This window comes from Pelmatolapia mariae, linkage group LG16_19 (assembly GCF_036321145.2).
Source record: "Pelmatolapia mariae isolate MD_Pm_ZW linkage group LG16_19, Pm_UMD_F_2, whole genome shotgun sequence".
Taxonomy (NCBI): Eukaryota; Metazoa; Chordata; class Actinopteri; order Cichliformes; family Cichlidae; genus Pelmatolapia; species Pelmatolapia mariae.
In genome coordinates, this window is record NC_086241.1 from 22,746,794 (window position 1) to 22,768,345 (window position 21,552).

Sequence of the window (21,552 nt, forward strand, 5' to 3'; positions counted from 1 at the left end):
CTCGCACAGCCACTCAGAATGTGTCCTGTTTCTTTTTTTTTGTTTTGTTTTGTTTTTTTAAACAATCTGGGTGTAAAGGACTTGGAACCCCCTCCCTCGCCACGCCCATCTGTCTCGGGGAAATCGGAAGGTGGAAAAACTTCTCCGTCCAGCTAACATCCCACCTCTCCTCACTCAGCCTCCTCGTCTCTATCCTTTTCTCCATAGCGTCGCCACCTACCCTGCTTTCAAAGCTTTTGAAATTCTTTCAAGTGAGACAGCCTGCAGCTGAAAAGAGATAAGGCTTGAGCTCTTCATAAATACGACAGAGAAAGCAAAACGGCAGAGTGAAAGGGGGAGACAGACATGGAGGGGGAAAGGAAAAGGGGGGGGGGAGAGAAAATGAGCGGGAACACAGAGAAAGAGAGAGAGAGAGTGACAAATGAATGCAAAAAAGGGATTCAGAATAAGGAAGGTGGGAAACAGATATAGAGACAAGAGGTAGAGGGAGTGATAGCTGAATACTGTGAGCTGAATGAGTTATGAGATGCAGGTTGAAAACCAGCGACATTCATTCATTCTCTTTATCGCAGGCGTGATAAAGAGTGTAGTCTCTTTCCCGTTCCCTGCCTCTCAGCTACCTGCTGTCTGTCTCCGTTGTCGTCTTCCTGCAGCCTGGCTATCTGCAGAATCTCTCTCACTCCACCGTTCCCTGTGCAGCCCAAGCAATGAATGCTAACATTCAACAGCAACACAACGACTGTGAGTCTGATGAGGCTTTGGCCTCGTTCTCCCTTCACGTCAAAAGCTCACGAGCATACTGTGGCAACGCAAGTCTACCGTCGCTGTTCCAGCGGCCGCAGTGTGGGGTGTCGTCAGATCAGGGGAATGGCAGCTATGCGAACTTTGTGGAATGCTGCCCCTGGGCTCCTACAGCACCGAGCACGATGAAGAGCCACGCAAAACAAGCTACCATGGTGAGCACATCAACTAAGTGGTAAATGAACTTATCTGATTTCCTGCACCATTTAATGGATTGCAGTACAAAATATTGAATACGGTAAAAAATGCCCATCACACAAGAACTGAAAGTCCACAATTATATCAATTCAGACAGTTTATTTGCCCAAACATCAATTCCAATTAGCCAAAGTAGACAATTTAGAGTCACATAAAAATTAGAGAAGCATGAAACCCTCATATTCTAGTAGTTGGACCAAGTAAATGTTAGCATAATTAATAAATTAAAGCCATTATATTTTATGTTTTGTCCAAGCATCAGTTTAAAAACCAATTTAAAATGAATAAAAAAGCAGAAATTGGCACAATGTAGCAGCTGCACCAAGTGAAAGAAAGGTATTCTTGCTTGATAAATTAGTTTAAGTGACTGTATAGAACCAGGATGACATTTTATGACACTGTTACTCTAGTATGAAAAAAGTCCCCAGAAATGCATCTCGAAACACATTTCTACACTCAAAAAGTTAGATGAGATTATTCCTTGCTACCTTTAAACAATATTGCAAGCTTCTTGAGAACTGTATCTCAGCAGTTTTGACCTGTAGTCATTTCTCTTCCTTAAAGAGCTGCTTGACATTCAAACAGCCATTATTACCTTTTCCAAATGCACTGGAAGCGAAAATGAAAACGAAAGCAAACTATGAAATTATCACAATTGTTTAAATGTGTCTAGTTGTCTGAATTCATGTACTTTTGCTAAATATATGCCACACGTTCTCAAATCTCCACAAACCACATTTATCCTTTAAATGACTTTTGATCAACAGGATAGGATCGTTTCATAGTGCATAGTGTTTTGGGGAATTTTATCTTATATCTGTACTTCAGTGAGAACATTTACCCCCCACCCCATCTGTACACCCACAAAGCAGTCCTCTCTGAGCTTCCACTAATGTCAGCTTTTAAAAGCTCACAGCGCCGTCACGTTCGGCTAAGTTGTCTTGAAATAGACGTATATTGAGTACTCACTCTCTTATTGGCCACGCAGATGATTCTGGCGTAGCAGAAGATCATCAGGAAGATGAGGCCGAAAAGAGGCACGTACCATCTGCAAAGCACAGGTGTAACAGATCAATAACAAAACTCCAAATGAGAAACATTATTAAAAGATCATTTTTGCTGTTTTGTCGGTGGAGGTTGTTCCTTTAGCATCCTTGCTTCAGTTGTAGAAAGTGTGACATGAAATCACATGAACAATATCAAAAGTTATGATTACTGTGATATACTCTTATGCATTCTTAAGGAATTCACACCTTAGGAAAACACAAAAGCAAGCCACGTGTCCTGTTGCTATAGGATTTAGTCCAGACTTGAATAAAAGCTTATTTTTAGCTGGCGTGTCGCATAAAATTATTGCTCATGATCTGCCTACAGATACATTATATTTCATTCTAGGCAGCGTTATCAATATGAGTGTATACACCAACTTACAAATTTATATAACATACATTTATGACATGACTATGTAAAAACATTACGATAAAGTAAACGACATCACTTGGAGGAAAGAAGCTACAGCAAATGACCACCTCTGTGCTGCTTTCCTTAGCTTTACAGAGCTCTGCAGTTCAATTTTTAGCTGTCTGGCCACCAGTTTCATTTGCAGCAGTGTTGCATTTTCGGACAAAAATGTCTTGAAGTCCACTGCGTGCTACTTCCTCAGCACCAAAAGGAAATATAGTTAAAAACTTGCTGGTAAACACTTAAGAGCATTTACAAGCTGAGGAGCCAGCTATTTCTCTCAGAGGATGGGAAAAGACCAAGAAAAAACAAAGGGCCGTGAATATACGACATGCATCCACCAAGCAGACAGGCACATTACTCTTATTACTCTTACTCTTAATAATGTAGGCCCCTATAAGAAGGAATTTAAATAGGCAGTTGTTTGTTAAGAAGATGATTATATTAACTTAACAGGTAAAAAATTAAGCTAAAAAAACCCAGAAACTAAAGGTTAGGGTTTATCAGTACTTTTTCCATAACCAGTTCAGGTGAGACTGTTTCGCTGGCTGACACTAGAAAGCATTATTCTAAACAGCTGATGCGTAAAGGGCACACAGTATGTACACAGTCACCAAAGAGTGTAAAAAAACCTGACGAGGCAACTCTGGACCTCACTCCATATAGTTTTACATACTGAGTCAAGAGGTAGATGAAGAACAAAAGATCATTCCAGCAAAGTCACAATGCTGGAAATGCATGGCATTCCTATGGGACAAGGGTTGCCTTTATAAAGGGGAGGTGTGAGAGAATAATATGTCAGGTATTTCTGGCCGGATGAAAGCGAGCAAGACGAGCAAGGGAAATGAAGGTGATTACTTTTGGTGGAATGGCAGCCTTATGTTATGCAACCTCTTGGGAGGGAAGCTCAGAGGAGTTTCAACCTCTCCCTGTAATTGTGAAACAGGTCTTTGTCTCACTTTGATATACAGGTTCCTGGTCACAACTTGTCTTTTCAGCCTAGGTAACCCTGAGCAGTCACAACTGTTGTGTTTGTCACCTACCTCATGTCTAAAGAAGTCTCAAGGGCAGACATGAAATATGACTGGCCAATCCCCCACCTGTGTTGTCCTATGCATGCAAAACAGTCTTTCAATACGACTTTCTGGCTTGCACCTGCACTTGACACAGGCAAAACATACTGGACAGTATTGAACAAGGCCACCAAGAATAATTATAGCACTCATGATAGGACAAAATGGTTCAGCTGACTATTAAAACAAAGAGAGTCTGTCTCAGACCCTTAAATCTACAGACACACACTTATAAAATGGATGAATGTCCAACAGAGATCATCAAAGTCCTTGGCATAGGCAAATGCAGAATCCATCCATCCACCAATTCACCCATCCATGCATTTTCCTATGCTTATCCAATTCAGTGTGGTGGAAAGGCTGGAGACAACCCCAGCTGTCACAGAGTGAGAGGCAGGGTACACCCTGGACAGGCTAGCAATCTATACCAGTTCTAACACATAGATACAGATGACCATTCACACTCACAATGACACCTATGGGCAATTTAGAATCAAAAATTAACCTAATGTGTATGTTTTTGCACTGTGGGAGGAAGCCAGATTACTCGGACGGAACTCACGCAGACACTGGACGAACATGCAAACTCCAAAAGGAAACACTGACTTGTCTGTCTATTTTGTGCTCACCCATGGTTGTCCTCCATGCCCGAGGACTGAAAGAAACTCACTGAACATTATTAAATTAAACTTTTTATTGGAGGAGGAATCCGATACAGTAGGCATTTATTTCAATGCAGGAAACAGGCTCAGGGAAAGGCTCCTTTATGTCTTGTAGGGAACACTGGCCGACAAAGGATACTGCCTGTCTTTGAAAACTGGTACGACTGCATCTGCATGTGTGCATCCGTGCAGGTTCAATAACAGCATGGGACACTGATGAAAGCGTTTCAGGGGGAGACCTGTGCGAGCGTCACCCCGGTGTGATTTAATAACCCGCTCTCCGGAATAAACAGCGTCCAATTACGCCAGCGCACGTCCTGTTAATGATGGAAAGACGAGCTTGGGGGGTGGGTGGGTTGGTGGAGAGGGGAAAAGGAGGGATGGCCTTTTTAACGATAGTGTGGGGGGCTGTGAGGAGGAGAGAATGACGGGCGGCAGCTACAAAGTGCTCTAATTAGCATGATAATGATCTGCCATTAGAGTCCGCTGTGCTCTACAGCTGAGCACTACCCGGAGAGAGAGAGAGTCAGAGCAGGAGGGAGACGGCGAGAGACAGAGAAAGAAGTAAAAGCAGAGGGAGAGAAGATTCAGAGTGGGCAGAGGATGATAAAAGTGATGAGATGAATAGAGAAGAGGATGCAAAGGTGGATAGATGACTGCAGATTGCGGCTCAGGACCAGAAAGAGCAGAAATAAGAAAGAAGCTCTGGGTGATTAAAAGGCAAGCAGAGGGATAAGGTCGCAGCGAGAATGAAAGGAACAGCAGAAATTCGTTGCACCCGATAGATCGACTAGGGAAAGATGGATAGAAATACGGATAACCACAGTGGGGTTTTCAGAGGACAACAGTGAGCAAGAGTGGATTGCCTGAAAGTGGCAGAAAGAAAGATCATCGCAGATGTGCACAAATTCAATCACTCGGCCTTAGCCTGGCCTTCCCTCCAGTATGGCTCTGAAGTGAAGAATGAGGCTCGGCTGAAAGAAGTCTTAATTGAAGTGCCTGCTAGAAGATGAGAGCATGGCAGAGACCTGTCTATGCAGGTTAACAATCAACTGCAGCCGTCAGCTTTGACCCGGGAGATCCTAGCACACAGTGAAAGATCACGATCAACCACTTACGCAAGGAAGGACGGCCTGAGAGACAGAAAGAGAGGTGGAGACTTAGAAGCAGGGAAGGAGGAGAAGTGTGTGCAAGGCGAAGGTCGGGTCTCACTTGACGCACTAATGGAAAAGCCATAAGGTATCTACAGCCTAGCTAGAGGTGCTTTGACTTAAAGCCAGCACAAGCGTGCAGCATCATTGGGTGAACACAACAGCAACAGACAGCAAAATGAATTCAAATGGAGCCTCATATTTACCACTGATCATCAAATTAACATCGCTCTGTCCCAACTGGACCTTTACATACTTGTAGTAAGCATAAGATCTACGTGTGAGTGCTAAAATATTGTTATTTTAAACCACAAATGGTAGCCTCGTGTTAGAACTGAGGTAAAGAGTCAGGAGATCAATCAATCAGGAGATCTAGGGGTATGGGTCAAATCCCGGACAAGCCCCCAATTATGTTGCATCCAAACTCATAGACTGCAATATAAAAGAGAAAGTGACAGCAATTTATAATAATAGGAGATTTATTGAAGTTACTGCATAGACTAAGTTCAAATTTAGGGGCATGTCTAATAAAAAAATAACTGGGAACAAATGATGACCTAAAAGAAAGAAATGAGGTATCCAGCCCAAGCTAACTCTTTGTGCCCTTATGCACACCTTCTCAGGTATGGACAAAATGGTAAGTAAACATGGGCATTATAAAAAAGTCTTGCACTGCTGCTGTAAAGAAAGTCAGTGCTGCAAAAGAATGTAACAACCATCACAGGTATAAAAATGCATTCTGTAAAATCTGCACGCATTTTTGTGTATTTAAATCTGGACCAAAGTACTGATCAGATCCACAGACTTCTGTAACATCTATAAAGCAATGCAGCTAAAACAACCACATAACCATTAACTTCCACTTGCAAAGTTATTTTCACTGTTATTTCTCAGCCGTATGCTTGAGTGGGGCCCGTGGCACACACCGATGGGGGACCTCTAAGAACGTTGACTCAGCTAAGCTCGAGTGCTTCCAATTGCTGACTCAAGCCCTGAAACTCTGCACCTTCATCACACAGCCCTGTCCTCCGCTTTGCTTTCTCCTTCCTTTTTCATCCCCTTTCGCACACCCCCTCCTCCGTCAAACCTTCCCTGCCTCCTCTGTTCTGCCTGCGCGCTTCGCTGAACTCTGATGAAGACACACTACAGGGCGTGGGCAGACACGAGGACAATCTATTTCTCTGACTCCCTTCTCCTTCCCGTCCTGCAATGTCGATCCTCTTTCCTTCTCGTGCTGAATAATTCCCTGTCTCCGTCCAACTAGACTCTGTATGTTACCCCTCCCGCCTTTTCCACTTTTCACCTTTAATGCTACAGCCTCTGCCCCCCACAGGGTGTCAGCAGGCTGTGTGTGTGTTTGAGTGCATGTGTTTTTGTCCGTTGACGGGTGCTGCCTTGGCTTCTAATCTCTCGTCTGGTTTGATGTAATTAGGGCTAATGAAGATTCCCTGATCCTCTGAGCGGCTCGTCCCCCTGGGCCACGACAGCGTGGAAAACTAGAAAGACCCGGGGAGCAGAGGAGCACTGATAAAAGAGACACGGGCTCGTTTAGCACAGCTGATAGCTATGTGTTGTTCTCTATATATGTGTGCGTGTGTGTGTTTGTCTGAGTGAGTCTGCCTCTGTGTGTGTATACGTGTGTGTGCTTATTTGTTTAAAAAGATTGATTCCCTGCTGATGCTGCGAGCAGCAACGCGATTACCTTGGCTCATAGCAAAGTGTTGTTGTGTGTATGTGTGTGTGTGTGTGTTTAAGTGTCTGCACCGGCAGATTGGCAGAGCCCTTGCAGACTTAGGGCCAGTTGCAGAAAGCAGTAGACAGGCATAATCCTTCATAGCCGTCCTAAACACTTAAATACACAGTGTAGCAACTCCCCTAAATCTGACAAGGCAGAGGCAGACACAGGAACATCCACACATGCACACACACACACACACACACACACACTTCTTGGCCTTGCACCAAGGGGGAAAAAACCCTGCAGGCTCCCCTGACATGCAACCCTTCACATTTCCCCGCAGAGACAGCCCTTCTCCTCCCTCCTCCTCCCCATCTCCCCCAGTGGGGGAAGCTTTGATGGCGGTGCTGAAAGGGTCTACTTACATCCCAAATCTCCAGGCTACGTGATCGTCTGTGATCCAGCTGGGGGAAGAGAGAGAGAGAGAGAGAGAGAGAGAGAGAGCGATGAGGGGGTTACAAAGGAAAAGGGAGAGCGTGAGCGGAAGAGAGACTTGTGTGACTGCAGAGGGGAGAAGCTGTGCAGCTGTAGCTATTAATAAGCCAAGAGTGGAAAGAGAGAGCCGAGCCCGGAGATTAAGGCTCTGTCCCAATTCTCATTCCACCGCCTCCTCTCCTCGGCCTCTTCCACTTTTCCTCACCCCCTTTAACAACCCTCCAAACAAATAATGCCTTTCCCATTTACCACAAGAACCGGAGAGCACGAGGAGGTGTTGCACTGTGATCAGATGTGCTGATAATTGCCAATTTTAAGCACATAAACTCCTATAATGGTTGAAGCAAATCTAGAGTTGGAATGAGGCCAGTGCTGTGGCCTCCCTTGAAAGAAAAGACATTTAATGGAAAACACACGGTCACTAGCTGACAAAACACAAAAACTACACTCTAGCTGGGGCGTACTCACCACCAGGCTCCTGCGGGGCCATAGTAACCCTTGAACAGCGGCAGCGAGGCCATGACCAAAGGTACCCCCCACGCCATCAGATGGTAAAACCTGATAAAAGGAACACATTTATTTCATTATGAGCACAGAGGGTTCGGCAGGTTTTTCCCTGGAAAAAAAAAAGCTTATAAATAAATCAATTCTTTTCTTCTTCACTTCATCCCTTTGTTGGCACTCGCACTAGGGTCATTTTTCAGGTCCAGACGAATGTCTATAACAGCCAGACAGCCAATTACTCATGGTAATATAAACCATAATTAGCTTAACTGTTGGGGAAAAGATGATTTTCAGTGGAAATCCCTGCATCAAAACCACAAGCAGGATGCAGATTCTCACTCAAGCGGATCCTAGTGGATGGACAATTTAAGTGTAACTGTGTACCTAAAATATGTTTGTGCACTATAAAAACAGTCTACTTTCAAAGGGAGGAGGTTAAGGAGGCTGGAGAGCCTCATACAGGCTATCGATGAAAAATGATAACAGTGACGGTGACGGCCTTTTGAGAGTGTGTGTGCCAGACGAGGTGTGTGCGCCAGTGTCTTCGGCGTCTGTGTGGGAGTCGATACTTCATAGAGCGTACAGCGTCGCCTGGTCAATAGAGTGGAAGTCCTGCCCTGACTTGTTCCGAGTACGGTCAATCGAGCAGTGGTGACACAGCTGACACACGCTCAATCCCACTCCAGTTGTGACACACACACCCACACACACACACACACACACTTTATCACTCTATTTCACTGGGGCGCACTGTACGCTCCCCTCTCCCCGACCCTCTTGCTGATGGACAGCCCTGAGTGTGTGGGAGGAGCAGGAAGAAAGAGAAGGCTGCTGGTTTAAATAGAACAGAAAAGTAGGCGGGAGAGAGACATAGTAAATATATGGATCCAGACAGAGTTAGTCTTTAGATCGAACATGAGAAGGAAGTGTGTGAGAAAGATGAAAACAAGCAAGCAAGAGGCCAGAAAGAAAACAACAAAACAAAGAAAGACAAGGCGGGAGGATACAAACGGTGAAATCGGTGCTGCCAGTGCATGGCATGACAACTGGTGCATATGTGGGGGGGCTTGTCAGGAAATCAATGCTGAGAGCTCACAGAGCCCTCACTCCCCAAACCCTCCCAAACACACATGCACCAGCATGCACGCTGCAACACACGCATCACACACTTGCAGTGCTTTGAGAGGGAGATGACGAGGTCCGGAGCTGCGCTCAACATGGGCTTAATGAGGCACAGCAGGACTGCTATGCGTGCCGCATTTCACACACCTGCATACACACCCATACGTGTGCAGACACACACACGCACACGCACGAGCTCATATAGAAATCTCTCTCGAGGCTCAATCTCATTTCTCACTGCCTCACACCACTCCTCTACCGCCCCCACCCCTTTAGCTTCTATCGCCCAGCACATTCGGTTTGCATGAATTCTTACTTCAAATCCTCATAAACATTCACACACACATACACACACACAAACACACACACATGAGCGCGTGTGCACACTTCCTATCCTCTCTTGCATCCACTTCAATCATTCTTAGATCATCCGGCCTCCGTTCTCCATCTCCTCTAGCAGTTTGTTCATTCATAAACCATCACGCTGTGCTGTCCCCGTGAATGTGAGTGCGAGAGCGAGAGGGTGGGAGGTTGGGTTAGGGGGCTGAGACGTAATTGCGTATGCATGCAAAGCCACATACTGCCTCCTAAACACATGCAGCTTCTCTCCGCAGAGTCAACACACGAGAGCCCCACTGACACGCCGTCTTTGCTTCGCTCTTACTATTAAAGCGCTGTGTTTTTCCCCCTCTTCACATCATGTGCGACCAGCCGCAAATATACAGATATATCCTCCTCCCACTTTGCTCCCCCTGGACTTATAAGAGGTATGCAGCAGATAAGGCTCTGAAGCAAGCTCATTTTGGCCTCCAAGTTTGCCCCTTGCCAGCACCCATAAAACCGTCACCTTTTGAGTTATACCACCATTATATTGTCTGGCGTATTGCTAATCAATGCAGGAAAACTCCCATGGGGGTGGTGGTGGGTGGCGTACACATCTTAATGGCCCACCCTCTCGCACACAAGGGTGGGACTTTTTTTTCTGGACCACCAAGACACATCAACAGGATACGCCCATTAACAATTTGGCTTGACGTAGCACACATAGTTGCGTCTTTTTTTCCCCCCTTCAGATTGTGCATTTCTCTCACAAAGCTTTCATTAGGCATTAAAAATGCAAAAATATTACACACACACAGGCAAATTCACACTTGCGCCATGGAAAGTGCTCATGGGAGTTTGAGCGACAGCAACATAGAGACATAGAGCCACAAAGCGTGAAGATGGGTATGCGCGCCCACACACACACAGAGACACACAACACTAGAACGCACTTAACGGCTGACACTCACTCCCTTTTCAATTAGAGTGTCGGCTGGCTGGAACATAAAAGGAGGAGGAGGAGGGGTCTGTCAATGCTCTGTGGGGAGACACATGCTCTGGCAGACCAAACATGCATATGGACATACAAGACACACGCGAAGGAGGAAGAGCCCAAAACAAGACACAAATAAACATTCAAATGTGGACACAGAGAGAAAGAAAAAAAAAACTGTTCATGCACACGAGGGATAAACGGATTATGTTAAATTTAAATAATTGATCAAATTATTAATAACTGGCTAGATTAGAAAAAAATACAATCAGTGACATCTTTGATAAGTGATAAACAAGTGATTGCATCCTCTCCAATATGAGGAATTGTCGTTGCTCTCTTGAAACACTACAATTTGAATACATTTACATTTTGTGAAGCAGGTTAGAAAAAAGGACATTTAAAGACACAACAAACCAAACGATAAATCAAAAGAAGTTATACAAATAAAATAAAATTTAAAAAGATCCTTAAGTAGTTCCCTACTTACATTTCATATCTGTTGGTGCTTATTTCTCTGACCAGGTTGAGGTAGAGGTTTAGTGTGATGAGGCAAACCCAAGCCAAGGCACTCCAGTCTACAGACACACGCACACACAGAAAAACACCAAGGTCAAATTACAACACAGCTCGCTGCCACACAGCATGCACCTGCAAACGTGTGTCCAAACATACACCTGTGTATGAAAGAGAGCGAGAGAGTGCGTGTGTGTGTGCGCGCGTGTGTGCATGTGTTCCACTTTTTGATAAATGAAGGCCCATTCAGCAGTAATATGAGGGAAACCTGTAGCTTAGGGTGATGGATGAGAGGTGGGAGCTCAAAGAGAGATAATGATGAACTGTAGAAAAGCAGAAGGGAGATAAGACTAGAGAGGGAGGGAGAAAAAAAAGAGCAGTAAAGTGAGGGGCAGGGTAATCAGGGTGGAGGTGGCGGAGTGGACTACGGCGAGTGTTAAAACAATGAAAAGAAGATATAAAGAAAGGAGAAGGAAGGCACAGTCAGCAGCACGGGAAAATGGGTGTACACAGAGACGAGGAAGAGTCTAGAAGGACAGCTTCGCATTTACACAAATATATTTTCCACTACGCATGCTCCTCTTATATTTAGGGAACCTTTGGGATTGCTGTGCAATTGCCAAGAAAGAAGAAGAATGGCTGTTTATGTCATTATTTTAATAAATTACTATCACTGCAATAGCTAATGCATTTTACATAAGCAGAAGGCAGCCAAAGGTTTTCTCGAGCTGGACAACATACAGCTCGGCTTCACCTCCTGTCCTGCTGCTGCCCCTGCTACCGCCTTCCTCTATTTCAAACACATTTCATAAAATTTTATTGGTGGGAGTTAAAAGCGGAGCTGTGCTCTGCGGCTCCCGCCAGACTCGACGCTGTGCTACAGAACAAAGTGCCGGTTCAGCTGGTGTTTATGTGCGCCCGTTTGTCCTCAGCGCGAGGATCCTCATGATAAACCAAGGTGACACACACCAACCCTGCAGCACTAACTCACCGCCCATTACCCTGCATCAATCTGAGTGTGTGTGTGTTTGCGCGCGTGTGTGTGTTCGTGTAGGTGAGTGTCTGCCAGCGAGACCAATAAAACGAGCCTGGTGTAGCGTCGTATTAACAGCCAGTCCTAACTAAGAATCTTTAAACTAATCAACGCTAATTGCAACAAATGCAAGCAAAGCAAATACACCCGAGAATCCTGAAGCAAATGAACACTAAGAACCTTGAGGTGTGCCCGGTTGTCACAAATGAAATCAGAAGTCCTGTATTGTCATTGGCGGAGAATCGTCTCCTCATACACTTCTTAATGTACCGCCCTCTGGTTTGAAGGAGGTACACTAAAAAGGTAGCAACAGGCCAATGACTACAAAACACAGTCACAAATATTACACACCCATACTTGGCACATATTTGTGTGTGAATACTTGTAAAAGCTGAGCCGGCCTAACCACTTTGTTAGCAACAATGATCATTGCCTTTTTTGGAGAACTCAGGGTAGGACACGCTGGGTGGAAATTAACGGAATATTATCTGGCTATCTATGACACAGTCCCTGAATTAATTTTAAATCCATAGCATAAAACAGAATAACCACAATCACAATGCCAAATGCAACAAAAGCACATATCCATTCATATTATGATTGAGAAAAAACAGACTGATTACCAACATATGAGTAAGCATTTCTGAGTAATGAATACTTCTGATTTAAGGATCTATTTTAATACAGAAAAGCAGGGTTGTAGCAGTTATTTGATCAACAGTGGAAAGCTCACTTGAATGCACAAACAACTCCCCTTATATTTATATATCAGGAGATTATCTGATGTCTTTGCTCGATGTCTATTGTTACACATGCTTGTCATGCAAACTGCACCAATAAACACTCAATTAAACTGTTCTTACCAAAATACGTTAGCCACCAGGCTTGGAAATCACAAAGTGATCCATCTGGTTGGGACTCACCCTGGGCAGAGAAAGAAAAGCAGCACGGTTTTACATTTTTACAACCGCTGAAAACAAAAAAAGCCTGCGTGTGTGTTTAGTGGAAGACACAAGAGTAACTCACCATGACATATGCTACGCTGTCAAAGGCGGCGGCTACAGTCAGGCTAAGAATCATCTTCTGTACAGTGGAAATTTAAAAAAAGACAAAGGATTATTCTCTAAGAAAACATCCAAGGTGGAAAAAAAAGACTGCGTATTTATATTCACTTAGAGAGAAGGGGCAAATTATTGTTCGAATGATCACTGATGTAACTGACAGACTGGGATCCCTGGTGACAACTCAGTGAAAATATCAGATACGAGAGAGTCTCTGTATTTCCACTCGCTTTAGAGCAAAATCATTGTATTTTATATGAAATGAATCAATAATCTGTACGCTGCAGAATTTCCAGAGGGAAGGTGGTGCTCGCCAGATGTTAGTTAAATTCTGCCTGTAAAGGTGGTAACGCAGTGTGGAAGTGGCTGCACACAAAAAGACAAATGAACAAACACACACACACACACACACACACACACACAGAGTATTTTATCAATTTGCGTCCCACAGTGACCCGGCCAAGGCTACAGAGCAGGAGGAGGGGTGGGGAGGATGGGGGTGAACAGAGAGAGGTGGAGACAGGAAAAGAGTGCAGGAGGGCCTTGAGAGCACTAAAGACTATTGACTGACAGATAACCTTTGAAAGTGGATGGACTACAGGAGAAGGTTTATGTGGCATAAGAGGAGCAGAGGAGGAGGATGAGGAGGAGGAAGAGCATTAGGGATGTGAGGTCGCTCCCTGCAACCTGCTCCAGAGGTAATAGGATCCATCAGAGCCCAACACTAAGCTGTCATTTACTTCAGATTAAGAGGATAATATGCACAGCTTCTAAACCTGGCATTCCTGCTGGACCGGCTTTAAAAAACACAAAAAATTCCACATGGTCTCAAAAACACAAAACAGAAAGAACAGCATACTGCAGAAAAACTAAATCCCTGTGACTCGACGAATCAAAAAGTGGAGAAAAAGCTAGCCAACATTTTTTATATATATTTAAATTTCTTCATTTGGAGAGAGAAAAAACAAATATAAAGAAAAAAAAACCAAGACGGCAACCACTATCGCAGAATGACCATTAAGTCAATTAACTCCACATTTCATTAATCTGGTGCATTTTAATTGGATTCAATTATGCCAAGATTTGCCATGGCTAATTAAACATCTTTCTGCTGGCAATGAAGCAAACAGGAATGGAAAAGAAGTGTCAAACACATACTGAACACCGTAGGTACAAATTTACCTGCGCCAAAGAGTGATACCTGCGAAGCAGCCAGATTACAAACAGCATGAAAACGCTGAGGAGAGAGAAGAAAAACATCAGTGAGACTGGCTAATTACAAGGGCACCGGTTTGAGCATTACAGACCAATTACTGCTCTATACATCATCACAACTCCAGCACGTAACCCTGCGGGCTCTCTTGTACCCTTAACTGCTAATACTGTTTAGCTTGTAGTAAGATCACTAAGCATGAAAGCTTGTTTAGGCTGAAATTAATAAAAACTAAACCGCCCAGGCTTGCTTAGAGTCGTGTGGAGGGCCTAATCCGTGTCAACAAAGGACCACCAGGGTTAAATGTTGTAAAGTCAAAGCAGTATGAATGCTAGAGTCCAATATATGAACTGCTAACTAAAATAATTGTCCACTTAAACTCTTAATGCTACCAGCCTGGGGGGTTCAGAAAATTTGATATAAATTATTTAGTTTCATTACTATTTTCAATGATTTTTTTTTCTACCTACGTAAGCAACCTCAAGGCTCACTGAAAGCTTTACATGGACAGTGTTCATTATTAGTATTATTCCTATAAAAGGTGACTGAATTTTTTGCTGTTATAATGTCATCCACCCCAACACAACCCACATCTCCAATAATGATTGCAAAAAAGATCATCAAGCACTCTTAATTATATTCTATAAATGTTATATGACTGGATATCTAATTAGCAGCTTAGCCAAATATGTAACACTGTGGAAAGGTCACTGACCTATTAAGCAAATTATCACCAACATCAAATACCACTAACACCTACATACTGTGTTGGAAAATATCACTGACTGTACTACATAATGCACTGATGGCCACTTGATTACCTTAATTTATCTATTCATAGATGAGTAAGTAATACTCTTAAAGAAATGTCAAGCAAACAGGACGCAGAAGGGTGATTTTTGGGTTTGATCTACAAGTTTGCTAAGTCTGAGAACACAAGCACTGCAATTTCATTTTCATTGTCAAAGTAGCTCAAAATACTGCAGTCATCCCTCGTGTTATGGAATCTGCCCCATGTGTTGCCTGTTTTGTTTTGTTTTTCTTTTCTTTTTTTAATTTTCATCAAGTCATCAAGTCCTTCTTCAACTCTGTGGCTCTGGTTAAAAGCACACATTTTAGATCAGTGTGAGCAGTGCAAATGCGATGCATACATCATCTTTTTGTCATCCTTAATTTGAGAAACACCCTTCAACCATGTTTTGAGTATTGACATTGCATAATTTATCCATCAGAGGGCACACTGCAACTTCCTTGTCACACCTTTGGAACACCAAATACAAAGCAACCAGCTGATCCGTGCAAATCAGGCAGGGTGTAAACAAGTAAATAAACGACACATAAGAAATATTTTTTTGTGTCTGAAAGAGAAAAATAAAATCAAATTTCTTTTTTATATTGCCAAACACCAATATTGGTAACGGTCTTCAAAATTCTCACATCACTCAGGCTGTATATCTTAAATACTTAGCAATGTAGAAAAAAAATCAACCTCTGAACACAAAGAATATTTGGAGGAAGATATAAGTCAAAATATATTCACCATCCTACTAAGGAGAAGGTTCCTGTGGCTCGCTTTACTGTTAAAATCACCCCCTGCAAAACAAAAAAAATGAATCTATTAGTGTCCAGGTCACGTGCACTAATCATAAAAACAACATATAAACATCTTCAGCTGACTTATGCATACTCCTTGTAGTGTACTCTGTATGATCTACTGGAAGCACTGGAAAGCACTAGAAGCACGTACAGCATCAGATGTACAAACGCTGTGCCTGATAAGCTCAGGCTACACATCTGCCATTTGTTCTAGCATGTGTTCTCTGTGTTTGTGTACATAAATGCAAACGTGCAAGCTAAAAAAAAAAAAAAAGAACAGGATTTGCATACACTTAAGGCAACCTGGGCATCAAAACTGTAGGCACCTGACACATCTACAGTGTCCATGAACCTATTCAACCTATTTTAATGCACTATAAAGAAAGGGCTTCTGAGGAAGCTTTGGGAAATGAAACACAGACACAGCTAGAACCTGACACTCTACATTTTCTGCTAAAAGCTGTGTGCAACCTGAAACTGATCTCAGAAAGCGAAAGAATGATGAGAATGAATTATATGCGAGTCAGTCCTGTAAGCTTCTGGGTAGATGAAGGAGCCAGCAGCAGAAGCCTTGCATACAAAACAGACAACGGCACGTCCGCACAATCCAACGTGCAACATCGCTGCACTGGCCCTTTCCACACGTCCAACACGTGTATTCTCGGAAGGGACACATCAACAATAACAAGGAGCTCCTTCGATCAGTCTGATAATCACTTCTGCAAAAAACAAATGCTGCGTCATATCCGGCCCTTTCAAAAAAAGAAGGAAATTTACTGCAAAAAATTAAGTCTTCCTTTAATGCATAACTTAGAAGTTAAGGCTTTCAAAGGTTTCATTTACTTAAAGGCATATTCTTCAAACATTCTTTTTTGTCTGTGTGGCCTTCCTGTTGTCTTCGTTTCATGTGAAGGACTTCCAATGTAGCACTGCAGGAATGTTAACAACGCTCAGGGTACAAAAGTTCATAATTCCATTTTTTTTATTTTTTTTTCTCCTCATATCATAGTTGTGAGCTTTACCTCTGAGTCTCATTCCTACTAAAAGCTGACAAAGTAATGAACTTTCAGTGAAAACATTGCCAGTCATTGCAAATGCTTGACTGCAGTTCGTGCTGCAGCAAGCAGGTTTATTGAGCAAATATTTTTTCCACACAGGGATAGGCAGGTTTAGCTAACTTTAAAAACTGTATTTTGCATGTAGCTGGGTTATTTTTGTCTGACATTATAATTTGATCTGAAACATTTGTGTGAGACAAAATACGCAAAAAAAAAAAGTCAAGATGGGGCAGCATGGTAGATGATGAGTCAAGGTGTTGCTGAGCCAACAAAAACATGTGCATTAACATCTTTCCCACAATCTTTAATAATGAGAGGATAAAGTAAGAAATCGATGAATAAAAACTGTCCGAAAACTCAGATAGCTGCCTTCTTCACTCAGGAACATCTGTATGTGGGTTAGTCAGCTATTTCCCCGGAAATTGCAGCTACCTTTGCATCATTACTGATCTGGGCACCGCACAAGACAGCCCTACTGCAGCACACTTTATCAAGCGCAGCTGAGCTGCTGCAAGAACTGATGATAACCTGCAGCCTGATACTGCTGGCACGCAAGACCCACACCTTCTCACACAAGCAAGTTCAGTGTACCAGAAAAAGTACTGATTTTGTCTTTCCAATCTAATCTCCCAAGCTCATGTCAACTTTGGTTTAGGCAGAAAGCTACGCCTGATAAATTTATTTATCAATGACCTTTTAAAGAGTGCACACTCCATACTACCTGTATGTTTAGTGCCTTATAGTATCCAGGTTTGGCACTTGAATTTGCAGAGAGGTGCTGATTGAACCCTCAAGCCGCTTTAAATTTAGGGTCATTGTTTGCCATGTCTCTCTGTCTCTTTTTTTTGTTGTAAATATTAGCACAGGGCTGATAGATGCTGTCTTAACAGTTGCACTTTCTGTCTATGTCATAAGGCAGTTCAACACCACTACAGCCCCAAAGCAGCAGAGGAATGACACAGAGTTTGAGCCGCCAGAGTGCAGGGTTTGGCCTTGGATTAGAGATAAGAGGAGAAGTTTCTATGTAGCCTACCATCAGGCTTTCAATCCAGATTAAGCAAAGAACAGAGGGCCAGCAACAGGAACAAAGATGTGAAGTGATATGGGGAAATTTGAGGAGGTTAAACACCAGCAGTATTCTTAATTAGCTTCAAAGGACTGGTGGCAGGCAGAGGAGATTCAGCAGTTCAGACAGATGACGCCCTTTGCCAACCCCCTGCTGAGGAAGAGACTGATCTTCCTGAAGCAACTGCTGTTGCCATAGAAAAAACAAAACAAAAAAACCCCCCACAACTCTCTGACACATTTTGACACTATACAAACACCATAATATTCAAAGAGGTGGTGGGTTTTGTGAGGGCAATGAACAACAATCAGACATTCAGAATATAAAACTGGATCACTGACCACAGATATGCTGCCAATATCTGCATAAAACTCTGTTACATTATTCTATCACTGCATAATCACTACTGATGTATTAACATGTTAGCACTACCTTCATGTTGTACAAACATTAACTGCTTCAAACAGACTGGGTACTTTCATTTATAGGAGGATAAACAGCCGCTGCTAATAAATTAATATTGTGGAGTAAAAGCTACTGAGCCATTCTACAAGGACACTTCTGGTCCCACCCAGGAACTTGAAAATATTCCATGCACAAAATACTAAAACATGCATTTGCTGTGTAAACTACACTTGCTCTCCAACAAAATGTAAAGTTAGCTTTATAAAGGGGTTCCAAAATATTATTTAAAATACAAAATAGCTCTTGAGAACCCCAAAAATGACCTGTTGTCTTGTCCCAACTTCTTGATGCCCAAACTGCATGTCAAGAGGTAAAATTTGTTATAAATCCAATTTTTATGTGGCTTTGATTTCTTCATACATGTCTCTTATAATTGTTAAACAATTTTATTTGACACCAACCTATTTTAAAGAACAGTAGTTATGCATGACCCCATGTGCAACCCTGCTACCAAAACCTATTTAGCGTTTAAAAGGAAGAGAACAAACAGTGATATGACATAACAAACAGAATGTGATATGATCGGATCATGTGCGAACACCACGGGTAACACAAAGGTCAGTCAGTCTTTTGTGTTTCTGTCCTGATCAGATCGAGACTGTCGCTCTAACCAATGCAACTCCGTTACCAAAATAACCAAAACAAGACAAATTAATTTCAGTTTCCTTCCTTTGTTTAGGTAACTCCATTTAGCTGGCATCCTTTCCTCAGAAAGCACTAATTCTAGGTCTAGCACTACCGTAAATCTAAAAAAACAAAAACAAAAACTCACTGCAAATAAATGTTAAAAATTCAGTATATTTAAACCTTGTTATATTATTTTAATTAATAACAATAGTTTATCTCAAATCTCAAAAGCGTTTAATCTATTGCCTCTGTATAGTTTGAATTATAAAATGTATTTGAACAAAGACTTGTGTATACATTGTGAAAATCTGAAAGAAAGAATAAAAGGTGTGACAATTTGAAAAGTTGCTTACAATAATATAAATTAAGCCTTGTCTGAATTTGCATTGAATTTGAATGAGTATTCAGCATAATGATGACTATCTTTTACTTACATTAACTTGGTGGTCAGGATTATTTAAGGAATATTTTTCAAAATCGACTTTTTCTAGTTTTGGTAAAGTAAACAAACTTGGTTTTAGTAAACGAGCAGCCCAATGATAGCACACAAAAATTAAAATATCGCATTAAAAACTGTACTTTTGAGGCCCCAACTGGACAAATCTTTTTAACTGTTTTCTTATTTGTTTCCCTTAAACATATACCATAAATTGATGAATTAAATAGACGTTTTTTAGGCCTAAATTGTTTTCCACGAACGATCCAGAGCTTCCTCAGAAATCTATGAGTGGTGGCACTCATTTGAAAAAGAAAATTTAAATGAGTTGAATGAATTTAAATTCTAATTAACATCTAAAATTACTAAATTGGCTCACGTATTATTTTTTTATATAGACCAACATATGAACGTACTCTTTCCAAGCCTACGGCTTAGATATAAACTAAGATATGTTAACAATACGTATTGACAGTAGTGTTTCACAGTGTAAGGATGGTTAAGTGTGGGTGAGTGCAGTTATCGTTTAATGAGCCAGTGGACCTCACAGTAGGTAGGTTTCTGAAATGACGTTAACGTTGATTAGCCGCAGCTAGCATGGGAGATGCCTATGAAATCGGGTGAAGTGCCAAAGCTTAGCAGCGGGAACCAAGCAGGGGTTAGGTCTCTGTTTATCAACTAATCATTAACTAAAAACAGGATGGGTCATTTCTTTTACTCTCTTTTAATCAGCAGAGTCCCCCAGAAGAGAAAAAACGTTTCGCGGCTAACTAGCTAATTAGCCAAAAGCTGAAGTTTAACTGACGTCAACTACTTACGCATTGATAGTCTCCTGAATGAGTGTTAAAAAATATGCAGCGTGAATCGTTACTTATTGACTTTGGATCTGGACTGGCCATTTTTGATTCGCAGCGATTTTCAGCCAATTTCGCTTCGATTTGCTTTTATTTTGCTGTCGCTTTCCATGGACTTCCTGTTTCTACCGTGTGCGCAAGGGGACAAAACTGATAGATACTGTTTGCGAAAAAATCGAGTGCAGAGGTTTTGTAGCCCATGTTTCTGAAAGCCATACAAAAATATGGTTTTTGAAAAGTACAGTGATGAGGTAAGGTTTTGATCAGGTGTTCTGACCCACTATTTTCAAATTAGGGATTGTATATGTGTGTGTGTGTGTGTGTGTGTGTGTGTGTGTGTGCAGGAGTATGTTTATATATGTATATATCTGTAAATTTGTATATCTTTTGGCGTGTTAGTGGGGTTATAAATGCAAATACATGCAACAAAGGAAGAATTTATGATGGATGGGGCATAAACAGAAAGAAAAAGTGTTGACGATTAGTTATCAAATACTGGAAAGGGGTGGGATTAAATGAGCTTATGCTTCCTCCTACTCCCTTTTGAACATGCAAGTTATTTATAAGTATTATTGGGGGGGGGGGGTTTCCGTTTTGTTTTGCTCAGTTTTTGTGTCTCTTTTTTTCTCTGTTGTTGTAATATTTTAATATGTTCAAAATAAATATACAATACAATACAATACAATACCTCTGTTCTCCAGTTTGACAAAGGGACAATAAAGCAGAAACATTACCTGTCCTGATGTGTTATGGTGAAATGTGTAAGGTTTATATGACCATAAAAATATGATGAAATAACAAGATTGTTTTTATTATAGCATAACATCTCCCCAAAATTAAAAGAACCTTTACGCTAAGTAAGCTAGTGAATGTTCACATGAACAAAGTTTTGCATTGTTATGTTTATTTAAGCAAGATATCTCATACCAGTTAACCTGTAGTATACAACTAAGAGGTCTCAAAGTCCCCCATGTCTAACGTGATTATAGGCACAAACAATTAAACAAACATAAACAAGCACACCCCACAAAACATGACCTTGTGATTCCATTAAAGCATGTTGCAGCATTACTGTCTGGTGACTGATGACAAAAGCCTTTCTGGTAGTTTCTGGTAGCCATTTTAAGGTTGAGATTAAGATAAGATTGTACTATCTCAGCGGATGTT

General features: G+C 42.0%; 1 protein-coding gene across 1 annotated transcript in view; it reads right to left on the reverse strand.

Annotated features, from left to right (window-relative positions):
- si:dkey-100n23.5 overlaps window positions 1–20,501 on the reverse strand; it is a 51,294-nt gene extending 30,793 nt beyond the window's left edge. The window contains exons 1-9 of the mRNA XM_063498280.1: window positions 20,350–20,501; window positions 15,824–15,876; window positions 14,253–14,307; window positions 13,036–13,092; window positions 12,873–12,933; window positions 10,951–11,038; window positions 7,988–8,077; window positions 7,450–7,488; window positions 1,969–2,047 (exon numbers count right to left, since the gene is read on the reverse strand). Of these exons, the coding sequence (XP_063354350.1) occupies window positions 1,969–2,047; window positions 7,450–7,488; window positions 7,988–8,077; window positions 10,951–11,038; window positions 12,873–12,933; window positions 13,036–13,092; window positions 14,253–14,307; window positions 15,824–15,876; window positions 20,350–20,430 (603 nt within the window). The 5' untranslated portion in view covers window positions 20,431–20,501. The remainder of the gene's footprint in view (window positions 1–1,968; window positions 2,048–7,449; window positions 7,489–7,987; window positions 8,078–10,950; window positions 11,039–12,872; window positions 12,934–13,035; window positions 13,093–14,252; window positions 14,308–15,823; window positions 15,877–20,349) is intronic.
- Window positions 20,502–21,552: the final 1,051 nt, after the last annotated feature.